The sequence below is a fragment of the Nanorana parkeri genome, unplaced genomic scaffold (genome assembly GCF_000935625.1).
Source record: "Nanorana parkeri isolate BGI_ZX_2015 unplaced genomic scaffold, ASM93562v1 scaffold269, whole genome shotgun sequence".
In the NCBI taxonomy this organism is placed as follows: domain Eukaryota; kingdom Metazoa; phylum Chordata; class Amphibia; order Anura; family Dicroglossidae; genus Nanorana; species Nanorana parkeri.
Window position 1 is genome coordinate 1,410,357 of NW_017306537.1, and position 10,743 is coordinate 1,421,099.

Below are 10,743 nucleotides of genomic sequence, written 5' to 3' on the forward strand. Positions count from 1 at the left end.
CAGTCGCCCCGGGCAAAGAGAAAGGGCGCGGGGGGTGTGGGGGGGGGGGGGGCGTCTAGCAGCCTAGAGGAAGCTGGGATTAGGTAAGTAATTCTGCTTTATTCCAGCCCCTAACCAAAAACATGCACCTAACTCTTGCAATGCAGGGGTAGGCCCACTGGGAGGGTAAGTTGTTTATTTGCCTGGAGTAATTCTTTAAAGAAAACCAGTACAGGGGGAACATGTTGGCTTCTCCTTCTATTACGCCTACACATGTTTTTCTCAATACTGATTTTAATGTACAAAGTTAAAAATGTGTAGTGGTTGTTGATCTCTCCTTTTTACCGTTTTACTAGACAAATCAGCTGCCATTTTAATCTAATGGCTTTAAGACTTCTTGAATCACTGACCTTAGCAAGTATGCAGATCAGAAGTTTACCTACATATAAAATACAGTAGTTCCCCAAAATCTTTGCCATTCCCAGTATTTACATTTGCTTGTTACACTGTGGAACTCACTCCACATAACTAATCCAGTCATCTCTAATCCTATTCATTAGCATGTCTCAGTTTCTGAAGCTCCGGAGGTGGCTAATATGCAAATCTCCTAAATCCAGCAAGCAGAATATGTTGTCAGTTCCTGCTCTGCTTTATCATCACTGTGAGTCAGTGGGAGCTGCTCAATGTCCTCCTCCACTTTTAAATCATCAAGACTAACTCATAAAATACATAACTACTACTATATGGAAGCACAGACTCAATTTAGACCTGCAGGCAATACCATGCCACATACAGGTCTATTTCTTTAACTCTTCCATTTTTTTCTGCACTGTTTGCATGCCAAGCTACCACCACTCTGTATATGTCTGTTAGGGTTAGCGCTATAACATACCCCTGATGAGAAGATGGCGGGGTTCCCGCTCTCCAGCATGTCCTCCAGCTCTTCACTTGTTGTGGTTCTACCGGCTGTGAAGATACCAAAGCTTATATTGCCATTTTATACAACATGAAACAACAAATAACGGGTATTTGTAACTGATTAGGAATAATGCCAATCATATGTAGAACACAGATGTTGTTTGTATTGTTTTTTGATGGTGGATATAGCTATACTTAATCTATGTAACTTGAACACATACTGGCAAATATTTTCCTATTCCTGGATCATGGCCTTTGGAATGGGGGCATTAAATTACTTTGGATTTGGACTTTCAAGCTCTGGACACACTCCTCTAGAGGAAGATGCATCCTTTTGGCACTCAAAGGCAAAAGAGGATGGGGCAGGGTGGGCACTGCTGTGTAAATCTCACCAGTGGAGCCACTTACAGATTTTAGAAGTCAGTTGGTTTCCTAAATTTCACCTTTACAACATGTGAGGTAAATATTACTTCTAATTGGACCAACCCTCTAAATGAGATGATCACCTTCATAGGCTTGTACACACCTAGAGATTTTCCACCACAAAAGTTATAAGTGAATAAAAGTTATTGCCAAAGCTAAACTATATTATTATTACTATTATTATTATACAGGATTTATATAACACTAAAGGTGGCCATACACCTGCCGATTATCGTACGATAATCGGCAGGTGTATGGGCAGCGTGCGACCGCATCTACTGTATAGTCGCGCGACTTTCGTCTTCCAAGCACACTGGAAAACCTGCCGAAAATCATACGATTTTCGGCGGGTTAGTAGCGTGCTCGGAAGACGAAAGCCGCACTGCCCGCTCAGCATTGCAATCATCGGCAAGCCCTCCCCTCAGCGGGGAGGGCTTGCGATGATCGCAAGTACGATCTGCCTGTCCAAGAAGGGCAGGTCGTAGGAAATTTTAATGACCTTACAACCATCGCACAACGAAAGTCGTGCGGTGGTTGTAAGGTGTATGGCCACCTTTACAGTTTGCACGGTGCTTATCAAAATAAAGGGAGAGTACAGTTAAAATACGATTTAACACAAGAGGGTTAGAATGGCCCTGCTTGTTGGAGCTCACAATCTAAAAAGGAGGGACAAGTGATACAAAAGTCATCAACAATGAGGGATGAGCCGATGGAGAAAGTCAGAGTATTGTTTTTAGGTAGAGGTGGGATAGACTTTCCTGAAAAGATGAGTTTTTACATATTGCCTAAAGGCAGACAATGTATGAGATAGCCAGACAGATTGGGGAACAATATGTGGGGAAAACTGATGCTGTTTTACCTGCCAAAGGATTTGTTGCTCTATAAATTGAGGCCTAAGGTTTACACAAGCCTGACACTCAATACAGCCAGGTGGCTAACACCACTTTCAATATTACAGGCTGTAGAAGGGGTACAGTGGTGTCCTCTTGACCACCCCCAGCCTGGTGACTGGACAGTAAAGCAGGTGCTTGCTGATATGGTTGTCTCTCTGCACACTTTACTCTCTTCTCCTATCAACATCAGCACACATCCATACAGCACACCTGATTGGCTTCCAGGTAGGGATACACCATAATGACATTTTTAGACCAAAATTATTTAATTTTTATTTATTTTACTGTTAGGGGCTTTGGGGAAATTTTGGGGGTGTAAACAGATCCAATATTTCCCTATTAAAATAGAAAAACAGTTTGAGGACACAGAGTCCTAAATCTCTTTTTCTGCAGCCCCTGTTATGAATGAACAGGAAGCCTGTGAGTGCTCCTGCCCATTCATAAACTGAGGAGATAGTATCAGACCGTTACTATGTACACAATTATGAATGAGCAGGAAGTGATGACGAGCACTTCCTGTTCATTCATAACTGGGGACACAGAAAGCCTACTATGTCCTCAGTTATTTACAAATACTCAGCCGTCAGTTCTGATGGCTGAGTGTTTGTACCCCACTCTCCATCCTGACTCATTTGTCAGAGGAGGCCAAGCGGGGTGGAGCAGGAGGAGAGCTCCAAAACCAATTAAAACTTTAGTACTTACACTAAGGGCCGGTTCACACCAGCTCCGGTGCGTTCCAGCACGATTTGCTGCTGGAACTCACGGGAACGTTTCCTGTGTTCAGAGGCGAAGTGTGTTGAAGTCAATGGCACCGCAGCCATGCCCCCCCACCGTCGCCCACAGCGTGATTGCCCGCACCAGAACGTGTGGCACATCAGTGCCTGTGTTCCGGTCCAGTGCAATCTGAAAAAATAGTGCATGTAGCTTTTTTCAGATCGCACTGGACCGGAACGCAGGAACTGATGTACCGCCCGTTCTGGTGAGGGCGATCGTACTGCAGGCGGGGGGCGTGGCTGCTATGCCATTGACTTAAACGCCCAACCACGCCCACTCCTGAATGCAGGAAGCCAGTGCGTTCCAGCAGTGAATCGTGCTGGAACGCACCAGAGCTGGTGTGAACCAGTCCTAGATGATTTTGCTTTTAAAAATACATTATATTCATTTTCATGGCATGGCATACCTTATTATATTATGTCATTTATACGTACATAGTTTTAAATCTGTTTTTAATATACAGGCAATAAAAAAATCCATATTTAAAAAAAAAAAGTTCCTCAAGGTTAGAATATGAGACCAACAAAAGGTTGAAATGACTATGATGGGTTAATTATTTTAACACCAATCATAGCCTTGTGGTAATTAATCACCACGTCAAACTGGTTCCTTTACCTGCTTTCCTCAATAAACACATATGGAAAGTCAGAGATATCACCAGCCTGAAGCTGGTGTTATTTAAGCAGTGATAACCTGTGTGGTAATCTTGTGAATTGACTTTTACATTGATTTTATAACAACAACAGCAGCAGTAGTAGTGGAAAAAACAACTGCCGTTCAGGTAGTCTGCTCTTGTCAGACTGATTGGCTGCAGTCACTATTCAACCAAGATATTTCAGACTGGCTCCTTTGACTAACGTTGATTGAAAAATCGAATTATGTTGAAACGGGTCCTGATGGGGCCACACACTGCTCGAATTTCGATCGAGTTAGCAGGGCTTGCCTGAAATACGAGCAGTGTTTGGCCAGCTTAAAAGGGAAACTCCACTTAAAAAGATAAAAAAAATTGAAACCATTGTAAAAAAATAATATTGCATATATAATTCAACGTCATTAAAAATTACCTTTCCATTTGAAAGTGTAGCTACTGTAATTTTCTAAAACTGTCAAAAAAATTCAATGCAAAATGGTGACCTACGTTCTGTACACAGTTGGTGTACAGAATGCCCCCAGAAATGTCACTTCCAGCTTTTGTGATTGGCTGACTGATTTTGACAGAAGTCTGCACTAAGATACAAGTAAAACTTTAGACATACCCTGCAATAGGAATTACATTTTTGGTGACAATGATGAGACAGTCCCTAAGGGCTTTGTACACAACATGTCCGGAAAATGTCCAGACCAGAACAGTTTGTTCCCGAACCAAAAAAGCATCCCAATGTATCCCTATGGTATTTCTGGGCTCGGTTCACACCAGCGCAGTCCGTTACGGTCCAGACTGGACCAATACTGCTTGTCTCATTTTCTCTGGTCTGGAATGCACTGAAACGCATGGAAATGCATCAAAAACACATACAAAGGCATGCAAACACACTGGACTGTACCTGCAAGCCCATTTTAAGTTAAAAAAATGGGAAAATCGCTGTAATAATGCACTGTGCATTTCCTTATTACACAGAAAGTCCGCCAGCTGATTATAATGAACCCAGACCCTCCCATTCAGGGATCAATTTGGAAAGGACATGCTGCACCAAACAGCTTTTTCTTCAGAACAGAAACATGTAGAAATCTGCAACAAAGCTTATTAAAACCCTTGTGATGTACACTGATCACCCAGATAGGATTGATTTTTCACAACAAAAGTGGAGTTACTCTTTAAGGCAATTTGTACGCCCTTTTCAGGTGACTCTTTAGAAATATCAGCTATGTGTAAGATGTTATATTGAGAAAAACAGACTTGCGCATTGAACTGAAAATCCCTACAGTTTCAGTCATCAAGTATTGGTCCATGCCCGGATGATTGAATGTCACTGTATGACGCAAAGGAAAAGTATAGCTCTTTTCTAACTCTTAATTGTGGGAGATATGTGGCCATTTTATAACACAGAGATCAGCAACCATCATTAGCCCAATGCAAGCCTTTGCCTACAGGGTGATGTACTTATTACTGCTCCAACTCCATTGTTTTCTTTGGCATTAACAGGACACTTCTCATTCCCGATATAAATAATACACTAGCCCTGCAAGCATTAGTGCAACCTCTGGCAGAGCTCAAAGGCATAACCAGTCCGGAGAGACAGCCCTCGTTTTCCTCTTCTTCCTGTCTATGTCAAGCTCCGAGCACACTGTCACTTTAGATATGTGCTCTGGCAGGAGTAATGTCTCCTTTGTGGAAAACCACCGCCATTTTCTCAGCTGACTGATGTCGTCCAGGGACATTACAGGACTTTCAATAATAAAGAGCAGTTGGGTGTAATAAGAACCAATAAGTTGAATGCCTGTCACTGCTTAGGAGAAATTAATTCTATTTAGGCGATCAGTCTAAAGGGAATCTGTGGTCAATTGCAATTGGTTTAATTGAGGGTTCATTTACACTGGTGCGGTAATGCATGTGTGTTGATGCATTACCGCACCAGTGTTAATGTGTTGCCACAACACGTTGTGGGAACGAAAGGCCCCACAACGTGTTAATGTGTTGCCGCAACACGTTGTGGGAACGCGCGTGGTACCTCGATGCGATAGTGTGAATGAGACCTTAAAGTAGAACTACACGCAAAGAGCAAAATAAACATATCGAATACACATTATGGGAGCGGTTTTACCTGCTACAAAATTTCTACTTCTCTCCATCCAGTCCTAAGGCTTACACAGTCCTACCACACAGCACAACCAGCATGGAGACCTGACCTTTCTGTGCTCCAGATGAGCCAAAACTTTTCTTTTTTGTTCTGACTAAAGTACCAAACAGTTAAAACCCCTCTCAGTTTGTTTTCTTCCTTCCCACTGGAGAGATTTCAATTGACTTCCTGTCCTAGAGACGCAACACAAATGGAGATGGGATTGCTACAAGATGAGAGGCATTCCCCTCTTAGACAGTTGTCATACACTGTGACAACTAAGACACCGGCTGTGACACTTGTGTCCCCATTGGATGATTTACCATCATTTTTTCTTCTTTTGACAATAGTCACATTTTGGATTTCTTTTTTTTTTTTTGTCTCTCTGGACAATGGTTATCAGGACTAACAGAGGAGTACATCGAGCTAGCAGTGACACAAACAGGAATAAAATCATTCTCCAAAAGATCAGCCGCACAAAGCCAGAGTAGATACAATCCAAGATTTATTGGAATCGTCCAAACAGGTTTCAAAAAGTAAATCCAAGAGCGTGATAAGCAATGTGTACATCACCATGACCATCTCCCACGCCAACGCCTCTAGGAATAAAATCATGCCAGGGGTTCTAATTCTTTCCTTCTCCATCCGAAACCCAAAAAGTTTTGGCTTTACATACACTTTACACACTACCCAGCTCCAATGCCTCAAACAATGTTAAACATTAGACAGCTCCATCCAGGAGAGATGGTCAGAGACTGAAAGCTGACCATACACAGGTTGAATTTTCAGCTGGGTCCTGCTGATCCAGCCAAACGTTAAACAATGTGTGGCCTCGAAGGCCCCTCTCTACCGATCGACAAATATAGTTTTTCAATTTACTTTTGTTGAAGGAGCTTGTCCAAAAAAATCTCAGCCAACAGTGACTGCAGCTAATCAGCTACAGTCCAGGTACTGTGGCAGCAGCACCCCCACTACTGCCAGAATACAATAGACCAGCGGGAAGGGGCGTTATATGTATGGGGAATCTAGAGGTTTATTTCCGTTCATGTATGGCCAGCCTTACTCCTGCTCTCTGTCTTGTTTTTCTTTACAGGAGCTACTGCAGACATTCCTGCATAGAAAACTCTACATAGTTCTATTTATCTCACTGTCTTGTCTCTCCATCTAATTGATCGCTATAGACATATTAAGTGTCACTAAGGATCCCTATAGGCAGGGCTTGAAAAATCCACTCGTCTGTGACGAGAGGATGGTGGAGCCCGACGAGCAGCTTCCCGGCCGGCCGTTGTAATTACACTGCCGGCCGGGAGCTTTACATTCAAGCGATCGGGCGTCTCTAGAGACGCCCGATCGCTTGTATTACCAGCAGCTGTCACTGCCGTTGCCGGTCCCGATATCCATGGCTCTGTGACAGGAGATCAAAGGGAGTTCAGTATACGAACTCCCTTTGAGCATGGCTCTGTGACAGGAGATCAAAGGGAGTTCAGTATACGAACTCCCTTTGATCTCCTCTCAGTCCCCGAAAGCAGGAAGTGATGTATATTACATCACTTCCTGCATTCACTGTCACTCTCCAGCTACAGAAGCTGATGAAGCCAATCTCTGCTTCATCAGCTTCTCTGGGGGTCCCTAGGTGACATTAGGGGTCATGGAGACCCCTGATGTCTCCATAAAGAGGACCTGTCATGTAAATTGACTATCACATAGGGGGCTTCTTAGCCCCCATGTAATAGCAATAAAGTTGTGTGTAAAAAAAAAAGGTAATACAAAAATTAAAAGAATCATAAAAAAAATAAAGAAGCATAAAAATAAACTTTTTTTAAAGTCCCCGCCCCCCACATACACACGCCGATATGCGTTGGGTGCGCCTACGTGCAAAAACAACGATTGCGTCTATTGTGCCGCACATGTTACATATCGCTGCAAAGGTCGGAGTGAGAGCAATAATTTTAGAGCCATTAATCACTGAGAACACTAAACTGATGAGCAGTAAAAGCGTTTTAATGGTCGTCTATGGCCGTTTTTTGCGATTTTGCGGGCGCACGCAATTTTAAGGCTTGACATGTTTGGTGTCTTTTTACCCGACGTGACACCAACTTATGTTTTTCTAAAAATATGGATAAGAATAAATGTTTTAAGACATAACGTAGGGAAACTTTTTTTTTTTTTTTTACATTTATGGTACTTTTTTTATTATATAGTAAAAAAAATAATAACACCCCCCCCCCAGTGGTGATTTTATATACCTCCAAAAGAAAGCTCTATCTGTCCCCAAAAAATGCTAACATAAATTGCAAGGTTATAGTCCGGTCATGCTGACTGGTGACATTTTTGACTGACTGGTGAGACACCATCACATTTTTCAAGCCCTGCCTATAGGTATGATACATGCCGCTAACATTTATACTTGGGTTAAAGATATGTGACTTTCCACTGATTGCTAAGGGATACTGCAAACCATTGCAATTTACACCATTTCATGAAATGAAACCTGCAGAGTATTAAACCTCTTGTGAATTGTGTTTGCCTAGAACAACAATGCTATGAAAATAGAAGGAAATGATTCTGCATTCTTAAAAGAGAAATGAAAGGCATAATTTAAAAAAAGCATACGTATAAAAACATATACAAAAATGACATATACAAATATTTCGGCATCACCCAAACAAAAACAAATAATACAAATGGATTTCCTAAAATGGTATGTAAATGTAAGCAGAATATTTAAAGCAGATCGACAGGCACATCAAATTAACACTTGGAGTGCGGGGGATAGCCCCACTCAAGTGCTCATTTGAGACTTATCCTCTCAAATATTCACCTGATCCTGGCCGGCTCCTAGATGGATCCTTCCAGCCTGCCTCCTCTTCCGCTCGAGCGATCGAATGTCCCTTAGTGTCCTCACATTCTATACACTGTATAGATCGTGATGACTCACAGGACAGTAGACCACTGGAGCGGAGGGGGAGCGAGGCTGAAGGGACTGATCTATGAGCAAGCAGGGATCGTGGTTTGGGTGAGTATAATTGTTATTTTAGCTCTGAAGACAAAACAAGCACTTAACCCTTGCAGGTTTACTACACTACAAGGGTTAAGATCTGATTTGCCCAGAGTTATGCTTTAAATAAGAGGATTAGCCACGATATTAATTAGATAAGGGCATTTTCCTAAACAAAATATGTACAATGGCTTGCAAAAGTATAATTTGTATCATTTGATTTACACAACATGCCTACCACTTTGAAGATGCAAAATATTTGTTATTGTGATACAAACAAGAAATAAGACAAAAAAAATGAAAACTTGAGTATGAATAACTATTCACCCCCAAAGTCAATACTTTGTAGAGCCAGCCATTTGCAGCAATTATAGCTGCAAGTCTTTATGAGCTCCATAAGCTTGGCACATCTAGCCACTGAGATTTTTTCCCATTCTTCAAGGCAAAACTGCTCCAGCTCCTTCAAGTTGGATGGGTTTTCGTTGGTGTGTACAGCAATCTTTACCTCATGCCACAGATTCTCAGTTGGATTGAGGTCTGGGCTTTGACCAGGCCATTCCAAGTCATTTAAATGTTTCCCCTTAAACCACTCGAGTGTTGTTTTAGTAGTATGCTTAGGGTCATTGTCCTGATGGAAGGTGAACCTCCATCCCAGTCTCAAATCTCTGGCAGACTGAAACGGGTTTCCCTCAAGAATTTCCCTGTATTTAGTGCCATCCATCATCCCTTCAATTCTGACCAGTTTGCGAGTCCCTGCCGATGAAAAACATCAAACAGCATGATGCTTTCACCACCATGATTCACTGTGGGGATGGTGTTCTCCGGGTTATGAGGTCTTGGGTTTGTGCCAGACATAGCGTTTTCCTTGAAGGCCAAAAAGCTAAAATGTAGTCTCATCTGACCAGAGTACCTTCTTCCATATGTTTGGGGAGTCTCCCACATGCCTTTTGGCAAACAGCAAACGTGGTTGCTTATTCTATGAAGGCCTGCTCTGTGGAGTGTATGGCTTAAAGTGGTCCTATGGACAGATACTCCAGTATCCATTGTGGAGCTTTGCAGCTACCTCAGGGTTATCTTTGGTCTCTTTGTTGCCTCTTTGATTAATGCCCTTCTTGCCTGGTCCGTAAGGTTTAGTTGGAGGCCCTCTCTTGGCAGGTTTGTTGTGGTGCCATATTCTTTCCATTTTTTTATAAATTACCTGTTTGGAGAGTTCCTTGGTCTTCATGGTGCCCCTTGCTCAGTGGTATTGCAGACTCTGGGGCCTTTCAGAACAGATTAATATAAAAGACGAGGTCACCTCAGGTAAATAGAAACCAAACATGTCAAGCCTTAATATTGCACACGCCTGCAAAATCACAAAAAACGACCACACTGAAAATTGGCCATAGGCGACGCTTAAAACGCTTTTATTGCTCATCAGTTTAATGGCTCTAAAATTATTGCTCGCACTGCAATGTTCGCCGTGATATGTAACATGTGCGGTACAATAGGCACAATCGTCGTTATCGCACGTAGGCGCACCCAGCGCATATCTGCGTGTTTATGTGTGGGGCGCGCGACTTAAAAAAAATTTTGTGGGTTTTTTTTTTTAATGCTTTATTTTTTTTATGCTTCTTTAATTTTTGTATTACTTTTTTTTTTTACACAACTTTATTGCTATCACATGGGGGGCTAAGGAGCTTCTGTAGCTGGAGAGTGACACTGAATGCCGGAAGTGATGTAATAAACATCACTTCCTGCATTCTGGGACCGGAAAGGAGATCAAAGGGAGATCATGTACCGATCTCCCTTTGATCTCTTGTCACAGACCAGCCGTGTCGGTCCCGGTCGCATCGGGCACAGCGGATCTCAGGACCGTCACTGCAGTGGCAGCTGCTCCTATACAAGCGGTCGGGCGTGTAATTACTTAATTAATTAACAGCCGGCCGGGAAGCTACTCGTCGGGCTCCGCCGTCCTTTCTCCAGCCCTGTATATATATAT

The 10,743-nt window shown here is 42.6% G+C and overlaps 1 protein-coding gene across 3 annotated transcripts in view; it reads right to left on the bottom strand.

Annotated features, from left to right (window-relative positions):
• Positions 1-10,743, bottom strand: part of STX1A (syntaxin 1A) — a 124,176-nt gene that overhangs the window by 5,011 nt on the left and 108,422 nt on the right. For all 3 annotated transcript variants that reach the window (XM_018557160.1, XM_018557162.1, XM_018557161.1), the window contains exon 7: positions 872-945. In XM_018557160.1, the coding sequence (XP_018412662.1) occupies positions 872-945 (74 nt within the window). The remainder of the gene's footprint in view (positions 1-871; positions 946-10,743) is intronic.